The 19,696-nt window shown below is 51.7% G+C and overlaps 1 protein-coding gene across 4 annotated transcripts in view; it reads left to right on the plus strand.

The window, feature by feature from the left end:
- Positions 1–4,508: 4,508 nt before the first annotated feature.
- ADGRD1 (adhesion G protein-coupled receptor D1) overlaps positions 4,509–19,696 on the plus strand; it is a 126,751-nt gene continuing 111,563 nt past the window's right edge. Inside the window, exons 1-7 of one of the 4 annotated variants that reach the window (XM_073888842.1) lie at positions 4,509–4,589; positions 5,787–5,915; positions 6,094–6,503; positions 6,597–6,633; positions 14,628–14,711; positions 16,939–17,034; positions 18,774–18,896. In XM_073888842.1, coding sequence (XP_073744943.1) covers positions 6,444–6,503; positions 6,597–6,633; positions 14,628–14,711; positions 16,939–17,034; positions 18,774–18,896 — 400 coding nt within the window. In that variant the 5' untranslated portion in view covers positions 4,509–4,589; positions 5,787–5,915; positions 6,094–6,443. Of the gene's footprint in view, positions 4,590–5,781; positions 5,916–5,946; positions 6,504–6,596; positions 6,634–14,627; positions 14,712–16,938; positions 17,035–18,773; positions 18,897–19,696 lie in introns of those variants that run through there. The other 3 variants (XM_073888843.1, XM_073888841.1, XM_025858627.2) reach the window with 3 other exon arrangements.

Consider the following 19,696-nt stretch of genomic DNA (forward strand, 5'->3'; position numbering starts at 1 on the left):
CGTCTTGCTGTGTGTAATCACATGGCCACCCTGGCTGGAATGGAAGAGATCATTTTTTTCCCCAACTTCCAAACCTCCCTTTATTTATTTATTTAAAACAGTTTTTAAAGTTTTTATTTTAATTCCAGTTAGTTAACATACAGTGTTATATTAGTTTCAGATGTATGATATAGCAATACAATACTTCCATATACGACCCAGTGCTCATCACGACGGGTACACCCCTTCATCCCCATCCCCCAATACCCCATCCCCCAATACCCCATGGGGACCAGCCCCTCTGGGGACCAGCAGTGTGTTCTCTGTAGTTACCAGTCTTTTTGTCAGCTACCCTCCACCAAGAATCTTTTCCCTTGCTCATCTGTTTTGTTTCTTAAGTTCCACATGAGTGAGATTATCTGGTATTTGTCTTTCTCTGATTGACTTATTTCACTCAGCATTACACTCTCTAGCTCCATCCACGTCATTGCAAATGGCAAGATTTCATTCTTTTTCATGGCTGAGTAATATTCCATCGTGTGTGTGTGTGTGAATCACATCTTTTCTATCCACTCATCTGTCGCTGGACACCATTTCCATGATTTGGCTATTGTAAATAATGCTGCTCTAGACATCAGGGTGCATGTATCCCTTTGAATTCGTATCTTTGTATTCTTTGGGTAAGTACCTAGTAGTGTGATTGTTAGATTGGAAGGGTAATTCTACTTTTAACCTTTTGAGGAGCCTCCATACTGTTTTCCAGAGCAGCTGCCCCAGCTTGCGTTCCCACCAACGGTGTGAGAGGGTTCCCCTTTCTCCGCATCTGTGGAGAAACACCTGTTGTTTCTTGAAATGTTGATTTTAGCCATCCTGACAGGTGTGAGGTGGTATCTCATGGTGGTTTTGACTTGTATTTCCCTGATGATGAGTGATGTTGAGCATCTTCTCAAGTGTCTGTTGGCCATCTGTGGGAAGTGATCATTTTTAACTGAGCTCAAATACACTTGGATTGATCAAATACACTTGGGATTCTGCATAGAGAGAATGAAGGAGGAAAAGGGCCATTAGCAATGTCTGCCACGCATCTTCCTGCTGGAAATACTCCTCACCAACTAAAGTTTCTTTATCCCCCAAAGTTCCCACATGTGCATCAAAGCAGAGTTGTCACTGACTCTTGATGCCTGAAACCACGGGACCAACATGCCCGGTGGATGGTCTTATCCCTGGTTCTCTGGAAGCAGAGCCTGAGGCAGAGACTTATGTGTGTGTGTACTTGGGTGTGTGATTCCAGGGGCAAAGGCGTTATAGGGGGAGTAAGCAGGCATGTGGGGTTGTCAGTTCAAGGTGACTTGAGCTGCTACACTAGACTGGAAGGAAGGGGCCATGTTTATCCGATGGGTCTGTACTCCCTGCTCAGCGGTGCTCATTAAGCACCCCCACTTCTGCGTGCTTAGGCCTGTGCTTGGCGGGGGGTCGGGGGGAGAAGCCCATGCGGGCCACAGGAGGATCGCTGTTGGGAGTGAGGCTGCTGGAAGCCAGTGTGGCGCGGATCGTCTGAACATGGTGGGACCAACAAGCGAGGCTGGGAGGTGAAGGGGAGGCGTGCAGGACCCAGGCCAGCAAGGTGGAGAATCTCTTCCCTCCAGCCCCAGCTCCTGCCACTTTCCCTCTTGTACCCGCATTTGGTTGAATGCCAAATTACTGCGGTTTCTCAAATTGGCCAGGACTCTTAATTGCAAGGGACAGAAACCAAGCTCGTAGCTTCTTGATCCCAAATGTGCATTTACTGGTGCCTGTCAGTGAACTGGCTTTAGGTGTAGCAGGATCCAGGGGCTCAGCTGATGCCGTCAAATCTCTCCCTTGCCCATTTTTCAGTTTGCCCAGTTTTTTCTACTGTTGGTAATTCTTTCCTTTGTAGTGAGAAAAAAATGGGTATCAACAACCATAATTTAAGGTCGTTCTGGGTTAGCAGCTCCAGTGGGGGAGGAGAGCCTTCTCTCCCAAGGTGGGTATCTGTCCCAGGGAAGGCACCAGTGTATCAGGTAGGTCCCCTGCACACCCGCAGACAGTCACAGGGCCCGGGGCATGGAGGTGCTGTGAAGGTACCCGCAGTCCCAATGGGAGCACGTGGGCGGTGAAGAAAGTGTTCTGCAGAAGAAGACACAATTGACAATTGCTTTTGTCAACAGAAGGGGCCAGGACCTGGACCAGCAGGAACACCGTATGTCCGTGCTGTGATGCATCCCATGCTGCATCCAGGTGCTAGCCCATTTCATAGCTTTTTCCAGAATGTTCTTCATTCCCTTAAGAGGAAGAATTCCCTGACTCCTGCGGGCCACATCCTGGCTGAGTTCACCCCCAGCTCTCTAACCCCCTCAGTTTCTACAGCACCCGTGTGCTGCCTGCACACCCTAACACGTGGCCGAGTCCAGCCACATGGGACACGTGCAGCTCAGGCAGCTTCTCACAGGTCTGCTGGTTTCTGGAAGGCAGTGTGGCTGTGGGAGGGGCCGTTAGGGGGTGACGAGAACGAGTGTTAAGAACTAGCAGTCTGCACAGACTTTCCAACCTAAGCATCTGCGCAGCTTCTCATGCGCTTCGTGAGGTCCCAGGCTGTCCTCCTGCAGGCACGAGGACACGTGTCCACTTGGCACCTGCCGTCCCTGCGTAAGCCACCCAGTTATGTCTCCACCTCAGCCGACATCACGCTCTGCTTCATCCCTGGAAACACTTACTGAATATAGAGCCTGGTGAGGACTTAGGGTCGTTTCTTTCTCTTCTCTTTTCAGCTTTATTAAGGTATAATCAACAAATAAGATGGTTATATTTAAAGTATATGAAGTGATGATTGGATAACATACGTGTTTGATACATATATAGACGAAGGGATTCTCACAATAATTAATTAACCTGTCCATCACCTCACACCTGGCTTATTTGCTTATTTGTTTATTTATGTATTTTTTGGTGAGAACACTTAAGTTCTACTCTTGTAGCAAATTTCAATTACACCACATGCTATTATCAACTATAGTCACCATGTCGCACAGTAGGTCCTCAGACCTTACTCATCTTTGGCCCCTGCCAAACCCATTCTACCATGTTTCTACGAGTATATTTAGATTCTACATATCAGGGATGTTAAGGTCCCATTGAAAACATTTAATTAACGTCTATGTCAATACAAACCTGATATACTTTTACCAAAGTATGACAAAATTTTTCTTTTAAGTCAAACACACAGGCACTCATTCAGAAAATATTAATATTGAATACCTATTAAGTACTAGGCTATATGATCCAGCGATTCTATTTCTGGGAATACATCCCAAGGAAACAAGAACTCTGTGTCAAAAAGACATCTGCATCCCCATGTTCATTACAGTGTTACATACCATGGCCGAGACGCAGAGCCAGCCTGTGTCCATCAGTGGGCGAACGGGTCCAGAAGATGTGGGGTATGTGTCCATCAGTGGGCGAACGGGTCCAGAAGATGTGGGGTATAGATGCGATGCAACATTGCTCAGCCGACAAGCGTTATGCGGGGTGAAATGAGTCAAATGCCGTACGATCTCCCTTACGGGGGACTCAGAACAAAGCCCCAAACTCCTGGAACAAGGATCAGGTGTAGGGGCTACCAGAGGTGATGGGATGCGGAGGAGGAGTGGAGGAAGGTGCTCACACGGTCCGCATGTGTGAGACAGAGAAGCTCCGGGGACGCGCGCTCCGTGTGGTGACACTACCATGTGCTTTATGGGATCGTCGTGGTGAGCAGACCCTAAACATTCTCAGGACGAGGAAGGAACACTGTTTTTCCTTCCCTTTGTGTGTGTCTCTAGAAGAGAGATGGTCATTTTACATGTGAGTCAAGCCAGCATGCGTACACCCTGGACTTAGACGGCGCAGCAGGGTGTCTGGCAGCTCGGCAAAACCAAGGGAAAGTGCTGAGCCCTGTTCCCGAGGCTGAGGATGCGGAAGGACGTCCCTGCTCCCACGGGGCTTGCACTGCGGTGGGGAGACACCGACGGCAGGGGAATGGGGGCTGAAAGTGTAAAGACATCAGGCAGGGAGAAGTGACGGGGAGGAAATGAGCAGGGAGGGCGTCAGGGCAGGAGTCCTGGGGCCAGGACGCTGTCCGGGAACGGCCCGAGCCTCCCCGGGGCCCACCGTGCTGCGGCCCTGGCCCTGAGCCCGCCTGCGCCACCTCCAAGTCTGCACGGCCCCGGAAACGCCGCTTTGGGTGAAGGTGGGCTCATCTCAACACTGGGAGGAGACGTGGGACAGGTGATGTGAATTAGCACAAGCACGTGGTCTGGGGTTCGGATCCGACACCAGTCCCTGGTGAGTGTAGACACCTGGGGGCAGGCCGCCCGATCGGCTTTAGCTGCAGTGTTTATTACTGCCATGGAGCTGGGTGCCTCCGTGATCTGACGGATCTGACGGCACTTCCGAGATTAAAAGGGGCACATCCTGGCTTTGTTCAGCCGTGGAAACGGGAGAGGTTGGCACAGAGAGAGGTCCGTTGAGCGGTGTTCAGCGAAGTCCGGGGAGGAGCGCCCGCGCCACCGCGTCCCTGTGGAGGCAGCCTGCCGACCCCGAGGACATGGGCGGTAAGTGGCTCTTCCTCGGCGGTCAGCCCAGGCAACCGGGTCAAGGCGCTGTTTAAACGCCCAAGTACTGCAGCTCAGGGCTCGCCGGTGCCTGAGGGAGGCACTGCTCCCAGCAGTGATCTGGAACCTTCTGCAGCCACGTGGGAAGGCTCGGGGCTGGCGGCCCTCGGAGGCCAGGGCGCTGCCGCCCGTGTTACAGACACCTCCCGTTTGACGTCCTGTTTGGGTTTTTCCCTTTCCCATGGAGACTGGAAGGCATTTTCGTATCCTCTTTAGGAAGTGCTTGGATTCAGGACTTTATTCCATTTAAAGTCAGGACGGAGGAGACGATGCTCTTGGCTAACATTGCATGGGTGTTCTTGTCTACTTTAGAGTCAGCATTGTGGCCGGCATTTACTGAGTGACATTTTCTCCTGGCGAGCGTTATGGAGTGTTACATAGTCCCCAAGCACGGCCTTGGGGCCTCGAATGCATCACCTCATTTCTCCTTACAACCCGGCGGGGTAGGAACTGCGGCCTCCATCCCTGAGACAAGGAGTCAGAAGCACAGGGAGGGTCAGTAAGTTGCCTGAGAGCACACAGCTCACAGATGCTGGAGACGGCTCAGCGAGGCGAGCGGGGGTCAGACTGCAGAGCAAACTACAGCGCTGACTGTGATCGTGTGAGTGAGTGTGAACATGTGTGAGTGGAGCAGTGCCTGTGAGCCTGTGTGAGCATGAACATGGACGTGTGAGCGTGAGCATGTGCGAGTGTCTCTGAGCGTGTGAGTGTGTGTGCGAGTACGTGCACGAGAGTGTGAGCCTGAGCACATGCGTGCGTGTGTGAACATGTGAGTGCGAGCACGTGTGTGTGAGCGTGTGTGCGCGTGAGCGTGGACTTGGGGTAGATTGGATAAACATTCAGTCTTGAGTAAACTGAGGCTCAGGGTTTGACTCTGTTACCCCCCGGAGAGCAGGATCCTGGACGCCGGCGGATATGGGGTTTGGCGTGATTCCACCGAGGACCCTGTAAATAATCCCATGGCTTTCACCTGCCTCTGAAAGGGTTAAGGAGAAACATGTGGTCAGCACTTCTCTGGGGGCACGTGGGTGTGGTTTATTTTCCTTTGGCATCTGTGTATCACCTTCTTTCTTCCTTTGGACAAAAAAGGCTCAGCTGTCAACACAGTTCATGGTTTGTTGTCTGATTTCTCGTTAGGAACATTCGCTCTGCCCTGGAGGGTGCTGGCGGGAAGCATCTGATCTCTGCGGACGCCCGTGCTGTCTGGTCGGCCAGTTGTTCTCAACAGCCCGGTGTTAGGACCCAGGAAGGACGCGGCAGCAAGGGGTATAAATAGAGAAGCCGACCAGAACAAAGTTTGAGGAGAGAGCCTGACATCATTGCCTCTCCACCCAGAGCTGGGGCCGGCGGGGTGTCGGGCTGAGTCAGCGCACACACGGGCCGGGCTGGGCAGGAGCGCCAGGACCGGGCGCCCCTGAGGGTCTTCTCGCTGTGCCCACTTCAGGGAAGGAGCGAGGGGTCTGATCGCCAAGCCCGGATGGAGACAGACCGAGACTCTTGAGAGCCAGGCCAGCCTGACGGTGGTGGACGGCCCCGCGGGGCTCTGTGAACGGCGGCCGTTCACAGCTGGGGGCTGCCCTCCCGGGACGCCGGGCCCCGAACATTCTCAGCACAAGGGAGAGACGCCCGTGAGCTCTCAGGACGGCTGCGTTCCACACACTAAGGAGAAGCAGATCTTTTCTTTCCGGAACCTGTGAAAATGTCCCTTTCCTGGGGAAGTGAAAGTTAGGGCACGCGCTGGGCGGCAGACCCTCAGGACCAGGGCTCAGGTGGCGCCCTGACCTCCGGGCAGCCATGAGGGGGCTGCTCTGGGGCGGGCACCCCTGGCTGCTACTGATCTTTTGGGATTTCCAGGTAACGTCTCCGAGCCGCTCTGTCTGGGGTCGGACTAGAGCTTTCTGCCAGCGGCTGCCCCGCCGTGTCTGACCCTCTGGTCTTTGTGTGCAGGTGCGCGGAGCCTTCTCCAGGTCACCGGCCCATCCAGGTAAGGGAGCGTCCTCCTGTGCTCTTCCCGCCTGGCTCGGGGCTCCCCACGCGCTTCGGCCACTCATCTCCGCGGCCAGTGGAGGGCGGCCCCTCCGCGTGACCCTCTGCGCCCCTCCGGCCCTGCCTTTCGTCTCCTGGTGCTCCGCTCATCCCAGGGTCACACCTTGGTGGCTCCAGGTGCGCCTGCCGCCTGGAGGCCTCGGGCTCTCAGTCACTGCCACCTTACGATGAAGGGAAGGTGCTGTCCCAACCCCTGCCGTGTGTCTTCATGCTGACTTAGGGCTCCGTCCTCTCTGTCCCTGACCCACCTGGGGCTCACTGTCCGTGGGCCAAGGCGAGTCCCCGTCTGCAAGCTGTCCCTGAGTGGTGTGGCTACGTCGCAGGTGCAGGCGTGTGGAAGGAGGGGGCCTGGTGAGCAGCGGGAACCCCCTGGGGCCGCGGTGCCCTGGGCCTCCTGGCTGCCCGTGTGTGGGGGTGAGGAACCCGTGGAGGTCCCTGAGCCTGTACTCGAGAGCCATGCGAACAAACCCTGACCCACTGGGGAGCACGCCTCTGACTCAGAGCTCCTACCAGCCACTGTCACCTGCAGCCCAGCCCCCTCCCGGGCACCATCCAGAACCTATGGGCACAGCCAGCATCCCTGGGCCACCCAGGGACAAGGCCAGCCTCTGCTGGGAGTCCCGGGACCTCAGTCATGGGGCTGGACGGACATGTCTCCTTTGCGGGTGATCCAGCAAGGTAGGGCTCACCGCCTGGACTACCTGTTTCCGTGGCAGGGTGTTGCTGTTTCTCTTCACCCACACGCCCAAGTCAAGTCTGTTGGAAAAGGTGTGAAGGCCATGAATTTCTGTGCGCTCCTCTTTCCCCAAAGGGTGGACAGAGGCATCACACTGAGGAGCATGTGTGTGTCTGCCCCCGAGGCTCTCCCCTTCCCGCCGGGGCCCGGCCGTGGCTCCTTGCTGCTTTTCCAGTGCACAAGAGTGAGGGAAGGTGTCGGCAGGCAGGCAGGGGGTAAGGCAGCCCCCAAGACACACGCTGCTGCCCAGGGTGGGAAAGGAAGCTGGGAAGTGGTTTCCAGATCATACCCTGGCCACGTTACATTCACAGCCATCCACATGTGAGCACACCCACATACGTGCCCACTAGGTACACACGGCCACACGCATGCACACACATCCACACTCAGGTACACATAGCCACACACATCACACCCACCCGTGCACACACCCACTCCCTTGTACACACACCCACATGTATGCACACATGTCCAAACCTACCCCCCCACACACCTGTGCACACGCATCCACACGTGTGCACCTGAACCCTTGACCCTCAGCTGCAAGGAGCAGTTCGAATTCAGTCTCTGCTCCACGTGGAAGCATTGCTCCTCTTACCCGCTGACTTCGGGTGGAAGCTGACTTAGCTTCCTCCGTAAGCAGCACCGCAGACAGCACGGTGGCGGACGAGCGTGGACAGCGGTGAGCACAGAAGCCCGCGTGGAGAGCTGGAGCTGCTCAGCCTCCTGGCCGACGTCCACGCCCACGGGCTCCCTTCCTGTCGCACTTCCGTGTCTCGGGGTCTCTCCTGCTCCCCCCCACACACTGTTGACGCTTCATCACCTCTCCTCCTCGACCACAATGACAGAGGCAGACACGCCCCGGACACGACCGTGGGTGTTCCCTGGTGGACGAAACCCTAGTGCTTTGTGTTTTCTTCCCTCCCCTCGCCCCCATTCCTTTTCTCTGTGTCTGTCAGCCTCTCTGTCTCTGTCTCTGTCTCGCTGTATGTCTCTCTCTGTCTATTTCTCTGCTTGGTGTCTCTCTGTCTCTCCCTCTCTCTGTCTCTCTGTGTGTCTCACTCTCTGTGTGTGTCTGTCTCCCCTTATCTCTCTCTGGTCCTTACGTCTACATCCTGCAGGGAAGTCCGACCCCCCATGGTCCGCGCGGCACCCGCCCCACGAGGCCACCTTCCCTCCTGCTTCTGGGGGCGCCAGCCACAGGGTCCCGGGAGGAGCCCCGGTGGGGAAGGCCCGGCCCAGCGCCTGTCAAGGGTTCCGGCTCACGGACACAGAGACGTGCAGGGACCCCGTTCCTGAAGGGGGAGCGTTTGCAAACCACCCAGATCCCCGCCCCTCAGAGAACGGCTCCGTAAATTGTCATCCTGAATTCTGAGGATCACGGAGCAGCCTAGTGGCCACTCGGACGTACATTCTGTGGGGTCCCCAGCGCGTCCTCTGACGGAGACTGCACCCTCCTGCAGGCAGGAGCAGGGGGTTTGCCAAGGTGGTGGTGGGCTCAGACACGTAAGGGCGCTCGGGGGCCACGAGAGCGTGGTAGGTGCTGAGCGGGAGGTGTGCACGGACTTGGGGCCAGCCTCCAGCAGGGCCCCCTGTTTCTGCCACGGCCACTCCAGACTTGCCCCCTTAAGGTCGTGCCGGGGCTCGCAAGGCGTCCCCATCTTGCTGTGACCAAGAGCACTGCCCCCCGCGCAGGACACGCTCAGCCAGCCTTGGCCTGACTGTGCACCGTAGGTCGAGGGTGAGCGGAATCCGCGGGGTCGGCCAGCCTGCTGCGCGGTGGCCCCCGGGGGCGCCGCCCTTGGCTGGTCTGTCCACACTCTCATCTCTTTCTCTGTGACCGTGAAGAAGTGACAGCATTAAGCCTGGCCCCTGGCCCCAGGCCGCTGAGTCCTTGCTCCGCTCTGAGGACAATGCTGGGAAGCGCGATGGTTGATAGACCTAAACCCATAAACGGCGCTGGCCAAGAAATTGCAGGGCATTTAAAAAGTTTACCCACATGCCGTTTAGATAACTTCTCTAATGAGGAAAAGGGACCTTACAGGACTTTGTTATCCGGCCGTTCCCAGGCCTGGGGTACAGGGAGCTGCTAGTTCTGGCCCGACTGCGGGAGGTCGGGGTAGCTCTGCTCACGGCCCTGTTTAGAGGTCTGGGAGGCCAACGCGGGTGGTTATGGTGATTATAATTCCCTCTGGTTGCAGACTAGTTAGTTCTCTGTGCAAATCAACAGTTCCCTTTATTTATGTATTTTTTTATTGAGGCGTAATTGACATTTTAGTTTCAGATGTACAATGTCATGCTTCAGTATTTGTACATATTGCAAAATGATAACTGCAGTAAGGCGAATTAACATCTGTCACCACCACAGTGTTATATGGTCTGCAAGGGGCTGTTCGAACCACTAGATCCTGCCAGAAACTTCATTCATCTTCCCAGTGCAAAGGAAAGTGTTCATGATGGGATTTTTAAAAATAATGTTTATACTCTATTGAACAAATGGAAATTTGACCAATAGAGATTCTTGGGGTGTATATAGTTTCAGAAGTGTATATGTGTGTGTGTGTGTGTGTATATATACTTTTTATCCATTTATCCATGATTACATTTCATCATCCATCCTGCCTACATAGTTTGAAAAAATTTATCACTAAGATTACCATTTTGGGGAGAATCCAAACGCAAAAATCTGGAGTACACAGACATTCAGACACACCCAGGCCCTGTGTTAGACGTGAGAATGTGGTACAGATGGATCAAAGAGTCTGACACAGCAAATATATTAACAAACAAAAGTATTTAAGTACTAGTAAGTGCTGTGGGCGAACAAGGAAGGAATTGGCAGAAAGGGCGGAGGTGGTGGTGCGCGGGCTGTCACTGGGGCTGAGGCTCCCGTGGTCGGGACCCTGGTGCTCGCCGCGGGAGGAGCATTGCCGGAGGGGACTGATTTTCTCCGTGGCATATGCTTGTGTTGAACGAGGCATGGGCCTCCGGGACGGACTCTCCTGCAGCTTCAGGGGATGAGGTTCCCGCTCATGAGTCACAGAGAAGGGGTGAGCGTGCGGGATCAGAGGAAAACCCGAAAAGGAGAAAGGGAGGGCTGCATTAACACTCCTTCGGAGCATCAGCTGTCCACACCAGGCTGAGTCCAGCACGTTGCATTGGGATGAGAAATTGTTCCTGGAGAGCTCGATCTAACTGGTGGTGTCAGCTGAATAGCTCTCTTGCTCTGTCATTTTATTCGTTAGGGCCAGAAGTCCCAGAAGGAGCCGCGTGATCAGCTTGCTGTCTTGCCTACACAGACATGTAGTCTTTGTGGGGTTTATCCGGTGGAAACCAAGGTGCTTGTATAACCTGGACATCTCAGGTCACCTTATTTTGGGGAACATAGCCCCAGATGGTCTTCCTTATTCCCAAAAGAACGAGATTTGCTTATTCTGATGACACTTGTAGGGCTATGGCTTTTTATGCCTGAGGTTGTAAAGGGAAACCTACGTGTTGAATTTAGTTCTTAGGCATGTCTTGTTAGCACCACGCAATGCTTTAGGTAAAATAATCACCATAATTGCTAACATGAAGATTTGGGGAGATTTCGAAGAAAACTCTGGGTTTCTGACTTCTCCCTAAAAGCGGGAGAAATGGTGGTGCTGAGCAGACCTCCCTGCAGAGCCGCAGGGACGGGCCGGGGAGCAGCGTGGTCCTCAGGACACACACCTCCCAGAGGGCCGCGGCCCCCACCCCGAGACCCTCAGCCCCACCGCGGTGGCTCCCGTTTCTGGCACCTGCTGTGGTTCTGCTGCCCCAGGTGGGAGACCGTCATGAACATTCGGGCCCGGCCCCCGGGCACATTTCAGTTTGCAAGCCCGCCACTATGCGTCTCCATTCTGTCCGACCATCCGTGTTGCCCGTATTTGGCGTCTGGGGTGACGCAGTGGGGTGTTGTCCTTGTCTGAAGCCCAGTGATATGGGATAGCAGGCCGTCTGTGGACCCCAACCCCCGTCTCCCACAGACTCTTGCTAGCTCGGGGGGCTTCCTGTGTGAACAAGACCACCATCCCTTTCCACTCTCAGCCTTTCTGCCCAGAACGGGTGGTGGCCGATAGTGATGGGGGTGATAGGGAAGGATTTAGCACCCACAGCGTTGATTGGATGAAGATGTGGGTTGTGAAGCCGATTCCGCACCGACGGATGTCATTCCCTTTTCTGATCCCCCCAACCCCACCCTGCCCCGCCCTCCCACCCGCCCCAGATGAATAACAAATCAATGCTGTTTCCCTCTTCAAAATGAATAGCCTACATTTTGTTGGGGGGGAAAGCATGGTAGAAATGGAAATGAGTATTTTTGATGTTGACATTTCAGAGTCTCTGTATTGCATTGCTAGAGTAGATCCACTTCTAGTGGACATCGGCTGAAGTCACGTGTCCTCACATCTTAAGTTTTTAAAGGAATGCATGTCCAAACATTTGAATAAAACAGAAATATAAAGGAATAGAAATCTTCTTATGTCTTCCACGCAGCTGCTCAGTTTCCTCGCCCCTAAAATACGGCTGTCCGTTCCTAGGCTACCCATGCAAAACCTCTCTCTCTTCCTTTCCATCCTTCCCTTCCCCCTTGCCTGCTGAACAGCTGGGTTTTCCACAAATAGTTGGTACTAACACATTTTTCTCTCACCTTGATTCTTTGACAATATAGCTTGAGGAACATTTCACATCAGGACACGTGCTTCAGCCTTGTCCTAATTACATCCTGGTGCATTACGCAGATGCTCCGTACTTAGTGCCTGGTCTCTCTGCTGATGAGCATTACCTTTGTTCACTGCTCTCCATACTATAAAAAAAAAAAAAATCCTGCAACAAATACCCCTGTGCATAGCTCTCTGATCCCATGTGTGAGTCTATCTCTAGCACAGACTTCTAGGAGCTGAATTACTAGATCAAAGTGCACTTGAAATTTGTATCGTCATTGTGGTATTGCCCTCCAGAAAGGCTGCACCTTCCGCCAAAAACGTGGTAGAACGTGCCAACTTAGTACGTCTGTCAGTCGGCTGGCTGAGCTGGGACAGGCGGGCTCACTGAGTTTAGGCATGCCTCTAAAAATTATGAGCAATGTTGAACGTCTTGTCATATATTTAAAAATAATTTTCATTCCTTTTTCTTTGAACTGCCTGTTGATGTCCTTTGCCCCAATGTTCTGTTGGTTTAACTTTTAATAGTGGGAGTTTTAATGAATACAATAAATTTAATACATTTCTTTAAAAAGAAATCAGTACATTTCTGTCCCATGTATTACATAAACATCACTCCCCGATTCAATTTAGCTTGATTTATTTTTATGTATGGAAATATTTTTTAAAATTCACATAGATGTATCACCTGCTTTCCTCAGAAGCTTTTATGTTTTATTTTTATTACATTTAAGATTTTTTAATTTAATTTTTTTAAAGATTTTATTCATTTGAGAGAGAGAGAGCAAGCACAAGCAGGGGGAGTGGGAGAGGGAGAAGCCCGACATGGGTCTCGATACCAGGATCCCGGGATCATGACCTGAGCTGAAGGCAGAGGCTCAATGACTGAGCCCCCCAGGTGGCCCTTAAAGACCACTTTTATCATAAGCTAGTTTCACATGTGCATGGCGATATTTACAGGTCTTTTCCACCGAACGGTCTATTCGTACGCAGCGCCAGATCCTCTTTGTAGTGGTGACCTCGTGACAAGGCTCACTGTGTGTGAGGTCCAGCTCCCCCACCCCCCCTGCTCTCCCTGTGCAGGTTTGTGGGTTATTCTTGCTTGTTTCTTTTCTAGATAAGCTCCGAAATGAGCTTTCTCTCACACAAAATCTCTCAGCATGTTTGCAATGAATTTCCTCATGTTTGTATATGAATTCAAGGGTTGGTTGACATTTTTATGATTTTGAGTTCTCTTTTCCAAAAACAGGTTACAAAGTTCTTCATTATTTCAGGGTACTTGTCCATCCCTTGGTATTATTTTATTGTTTTCTTTGTGAGAATTTTGTATGGTTCTCATTCTTTTGCACTTAAATGTCTTCCCTTTGTGGGCTGCACTTACAAAAGAGAACTTTTCCTCAGTTCTGTTTTCGTGTTATCGTTTGAATACAGGAAAGCTGTTTACTTTCGCGGGTCACATCTGTATAAACCTCCTTACTCACTTCTTTCCTGGTGGGTAACAGGGCTTCATTTACCAAATTCTTTCCTTATTTGTAAGGATGTTTCCTGCTTTCGTTCTCATTGTGAGGCATACCTCATTTGAAAATAATGATCGTATTATCTCCTCTTTAGAAATTTTTTTACGATGAATAACACAGAGACAACTTTATTAATTTTTACTTCTCTACAATCTGGCGGAACCTTTGGGCGGTTGATGGTTGTGTCGTCATCTGGACCACTATGTCCACTTCTGGGAACCAATCACAGAGAGCTGATCAGGGAGCAGATCGGAGCCAGGCAAGGGGCTGAGTGCGTGGGGAGGCGGTGCCCCACGGGACTGTGCCCCAGACCCCACCACGGAGCCTGGATAGGAGCAAATACATGAAATCGTCCATGGGGTATTAAGTAGGACGAGCAGAGTAGGGCCCAGCATATCCGCACAAAATCCTGTCAACTCAAAGTGCAAGGGTCATACAGGAAACCCTGAAGTGGTTAATTTTTAGTATGTTGGAAGCGGGGCGAGAGCAGAAAGACCAGGAGCTGTCTTGGGGAGACTTGGCGTGAGCCTTGCCCCTCAAACCAGTCAGTGGGGTGATTTCTGAGGAAGGATCAGCCTCTCGTCTCTACAAATAGGCAAACAATATAATTACCTGACAGATCATTGTTACGATAAAACAAGGAGGTGTTTGTCAAGAGCCTTACATGAGGTCAGTGATATTGGTGCTGGTTTCCTCCTCTTTTTAAATCATTTTAACCTTATCTCTTTCCCTCGCCCAATTGTATCAGGTATGTCGTCTAAAACGGTATAAGCAATAACGGGATAGTGGCCGTTCTTGCCTTTCTTCTGACCCGAAAGGACACGCTTCTTGTGTGGCCCCGTTATGCCTGGAGCGTGTGTTGAATTTATTCAAATTCCTCCTCAGCGAATCCCACAGTCACTGTGACGTTGCTCCTCCCTCCACTCACCGTGTGGAAGGCGAGCGGCTCTTCCCTCCTGATGGCGATTTAACATGTTTATTCTTTTCTTCCCCCCAGGGTTTGAGGTCTTGGCTTCCGCTTCCCATTACTGGCCGCTGGAAAATGTGGATGGGATCCATGAGCTTCAGGACACAACTGGAGGTAGACATGGGTGGTGAGAGACCCCGAGGCCGCAGGAACGGGAGACGCAGGGTCGGGGGCTGTTGGGGGGCACGGACGTGGACAGGGTCCACTTTGAAGCCAGGAGATTAGTGGAGATCAGGGCACGTTGGGGAGCTTCCCCCTAGTCACTGTTCACCCAGAGTCTTTTATTTACTAGAACCTTGATATATTTTTATCATGGAAGGACTGAACTTGTGGTCCATAATATCATTAACGTGTGTGCCTTCCCCCCAATAACCTTAAAGCAAAAGTAGCTATTTGAAGCTTGAAGCTGCAGATGGTGGGTCAGTCTGCCTACGAGTCTAGATGTATATTTTCTAGGTAGACCAAACTGGCATCATCTGCACGCCTGCCAAAACAGGGAGCCATCTGAGCCGAGTGCCGAAGGGCGTGCCAACCAGCACTACCGTGCATGTTCGTGGGCTCGCCGGTTCACTCAGCAGAGGTACCCCCACCGACCAGTCGGCTTCTGCACATGTCACTGGCAGCTCTCTTGAAAAGACCAAACATCACCCAAGATGCTCTCAAGGTCCCTAAGTCCACGGAAAATACAGCCTCTATCTGACCGAATTTAGACATTTGCCGTAAGGAGAAACCCCAGATGCCCCTGAGCACTTTCTCCCATTCCAGTAAAGAAACTTATTCCCAGTACAAGTTTCGAGTGCCTTGGGATGCTTTTACATTTTAATTTTATTTCCTTATTGCTCTTGATTTAAGTCACATGGCTGACATAGGCAGCAAGGTGGTTGCAACCGTCCCAGCACAAGTTCACATCGGGTCTCTCTGGTTCTGTGCAGTGGAGTTTTTATAAAACACCCACACATTGCTGACTACTATGCTTTCCACACCAGCACACTGGCATTTTCCTTACCCTGGAGACTTTACACGCTGCCATAAATTGCCACCTAAGATTCTAAAACGTTTCCCTTAAAATTGTCAACCAAGAAGCATTCTGCCTAGGCTCTGGGCCACCGGTGTCCTCAGAGTGGGGGCCATCAAGGAGCAGGGACTTCCAGGAGGGTGGAAGGACCCACCTGTGCAAGACCAGCCCGGGGGCCCTCAGCTTGCCCTCCTGCCTGCCTGTGCATGGTGAGGCATGGCGGCCACACGGAAGACCCTCCTGGAGCTCCGTGTTTTCTCTGAATGGTCTGCACCACAGGCATGTAAGCTCCCTGTGGAGGTCATTACATGACCAGCTCGGGTGAAAATGGACTGCTTCCCCCCCGATACAATCTCATCTCTCTTCTCGGGGCATTTATTTTAAAGCCTGTGAAAAGAGACCATCCCACCAACTGGAAACGCATTGTCAACATAATTCATTGTTCAGGACACAGAAACTAACACTTTAGTAGTTATTTCAAACAGTAGTTCAAATATTTATATTCCTCTCCTAACCCCTCAACACAGATCACTGTTGTGATCAAACCAGTAATGTTGGGTGTCTTGAACACCTGTATCTGTGGGGAGTTCTCGTAAAGTCATGTAACCACCAAGACACAATTAGGTCGTGGCTGAATTTTGTTGACCAACATGTTAACTTCCCGAGAACTCAGTGTGTTCACGGGTGTCCCAGAACACGTGAATGGTGACGGTGTCACCGCAGCCCCTGGATCTGTTCTTCACGTGACGATGCCAGGCTGGCTCGTTTCAGTTCCATCACGGGCTTCTCCAGAAACAGAGAGAGTAGGGTCCATCGGCACGGTTTGCTGCCGGGGACAGTTGAATGGCTTTGGCAGCCAGTTGGTGCTCATGCAGCTGTGTTATTTGTTGCTGAATCCTCTGTTGTTGTGTCCACGTGTCATGATATTGTGCCGTCACCTCCATGCTGTGTCCCCGGCTCATCAGTCGTGACATCACCACCACGAACCCTTTCGTTAAGGCCATTTTACTGCTGAGCTCAGTTCCATATCTCTCAACCAAGTATCCGAGGGCACTGGACGCGGCACATTGGAACCCACGTTTGTGGCGAGAGCCAGCAGCTGTCACGCCCTGGCTCTGGGACTCGTGGGCCAGGGCGTCGGCCACAGTGGCATCCAGTGCATGGGAGGGCGGCAGGGGGCGGGAAGCAAGGTCGGGAGAGAAAATCCAAGATGCTTGCTGGGTGAAAGACCACTTCTCGGTGCGCGTCAGGTTGAGAGATATGCCGGTTCCATTCGTTGCTCATGTCACTCATTTGTTATGCTTTTTCTTTTGTCGTCCTACCTAGTGTTGCGAACCCACAACCTCACTGTGCTTCCTTCCCATAACTCTACCTTTGTTCGTACCAATGACTCTGCCTACTCAAATTTCTCTGCAACCGTAGGTGAGCACTTGTATCCTTCCGTTCCGTGTTCGGTTGAGTTTGGATCTGCAATGAATCTAGAGGCCAGTTCGATTCGGTTCTGTATCAGTTCACTTTGTCTTGTCTAGCGAATAAGCCTGTACCCAAGAACATGGCTCAAGACCCGGGGTGTGGGGAGTACTTGCTTCCAGCTAGGTCTAGAGGTAGCGCTGTGACTGCAGTGCATTAGAAGATGCATGTAAGCTTCACGTGACCAGGGTCTCCCGAACCAGCTGCTTGTTTTCAGACCGAGACATGAGATACTTCCTAAAAATAGAAATTGTTTGGATTTTTAAATGGCGTATATTCTTTAGGGGAGGAAAAGCACGCCCTTTGAATGAAAAATTCAAGTTGATTTTAAGATACCTCACCAAAAATTTGATCTCTTACGAACGTTAAAATCAGCGTGTCTTCTGTAGCTGGATTTTTTTTTTCTTTATTAGAAGCTGCCTTACAAAACACCCAGTAGAGTCAGGGTTAAATTAATATCTTACTTAATAACCTCAGAGCCCGTATATTTCCTATTTTTCCCACACAGCTCAAAGCGGAAGGGAGAGGTCTCCCCGAGCAGTGTAGAAAGTGAGTTCAGATAATTCAGGAGTCATGCCGTCAATGGTTTTCAGTACGATGCCTAGCCTGATTGCCATTCTAGCTGTGAGGTGTTTGGCTTCCAAAATTAATTTTTCCAGTCAGACAGTCTTGTTGAGGGGTTTATACAGCCTAACTCAATCATGCAACTGTTAATTTTGCAATACATTTAATTTTGTAATATATAGATTCCCCCCACCCCCAGCAATAAATGAGATAAACTAAAAGTTTAAAACAGTAAGGAAGAACATGGAGGCCCGTTGGGTGGGTTATCCCCTTGACGGTGGCCATTGGAAAGCCTGCGCTGGGGTGGCTGTCAGGCCCCAAGAGCTCAGCGCCCTGCCGTACATCTCCCCCTGTGTGACAGCTCAAGGGCAGTGGGCAGGTGCCCTTTCAGCAGAGGAGGTATCTGGGCGACTTTGACCCCAACGAACAATAAATGCTTAATCACACTTGGTTTTTATAGTCTTCACTTATCAGTCCTGTAAACCATTTACCCCACACTCAGACCATCAGAGACATTTGCCATGGGAATGGGGCCAGACGGAAGGGTGGACGGAGCAGCGAGCACCAACGGGGGCTCATGGCCACTCCGCCTGGAGCTAGCAGGCCCTGCCGGGATTTTCTCCCAGAGTCTGAACATGGATTCTTGCAGAATTGTAGGTTCCCACATCTAGGATTAGGGGCTTCCAATGAGAGCTCACAGGGAGAAAGAGTTTAGGTGGTCTTCAAGTTCAAACATGTACCTAAGTGTTTCACTTAGAAGATGGGCAGGAGGTGCTCCTGAAGCCTGTGGATGGAGCTGAAGTTCGGGACAGTAGGAGGCTGTCACCTGGGAACCCAGCTCCCAGCCAATGGAATAATTAGAGTGCCGTTTCAGTATAGTGCATGGTACATACAAATACAGTAGTGACTGATGACAAAATATTAATACGACCAATTTATTATTTAATAGTCACATCTTATTATATGATTTCTAACTTAACTAGGACTACTTAAATATTAAATATGAAGCATTAATACTAATACATAGGACACATATTATAAACATAAATAATACAGTATGTTGATGTGTCAGTTGTTTATAAGTCTGATGATCGCTGATGCCCGATGTTGTTGCTCTTCTTACGTAGACATCGTGGAAGGGAAGGTCAACAAGGGCATTTACCTCAAAGAGGAGAAAGGAGTCACCCTTCTCTACTACGGGAGGTACAAAGCTTCCTGCATCAGCAGCCCTGCACAGTGTGACCCAGACGGTGAGTGACACGCTGCCGCCTCTGGGCACTGGCGGGTGGGGATGCAACCCTGTGGTTGTGCAGAGCCTTTGCGGACACAGGGTGGTGGGTGGGAGGGGCGGCAGGGGCGGGGGTGCAGGTGCCTAGGATTCTAACCGAGATATGTCCTGGACACTGAGAGCTAATACTGTCTTGAGGAGATGTGAGAGCAAACTATTTAATCTTGTAAGGAAAAAAAAAAAAGAACCCGCCATAGAAATAGACACGGTGATGTCACATCAGGACTTGGACGGGGCCGTGGCCTCTGTGGGAAGTAAATTGGTGGTGTGGCTCCCGCCACGTTATTTCTGACTCTGGGATGTTTACGGTGGCCCTGGGCAGGGCAAGCCTGTGACACTCCTGCCCTGGGCTGGTTTCTTTTATCCCCGGGCCTGGGGGCCGGTGGGGGGCCGCCCCTGCAGGGAGCCGCGGGCCCGTGGCGGGAAGCATGCCCTGGACAAAGCACATCCAGGTAGCAGAGGAGTTGGCAGGCTCTGCCCTTTTCCCGTCTTCCTGTGAAAAGTGATCTGCTCTCCAGTATCAGAGGTCCAGACAACGGGTATCTGGCCGCATTTCAAACCTCTCCGAAAAGTTGTCTGATGTCCAAATCAGCTTCAGGCCTTCAAGTTCTGTTACCCCAGGCAGAATGAGAATTTTCATTTTTGGGGAAAAAAGAGTTTAACGCAAGCCTGTCTGAAAGCGAAGGCCGTTCGGACATCCAACGGCCTTCTCAAAACAACATTGTGATGACCTTGTCATGCACAATTTTGGGACATATGGAC

The sequence above is a fragment of the Callorhinus ursinus genome, unplaced genomic scaffold, assembly GCF_003265705.2.
Source record: "Callorhinus ursinus isolate GAN/ISIS: 27379988/994484 unplaced genomic scaffold, GSC_fseal_2.0 scaffold97, whole genome shotgun sequence".
NCBI lineage: Eukaryota > Metazoa > Chordata > Mammalia > Carnivora > Otariidae > Callorhinus > Callorhinus ursinus.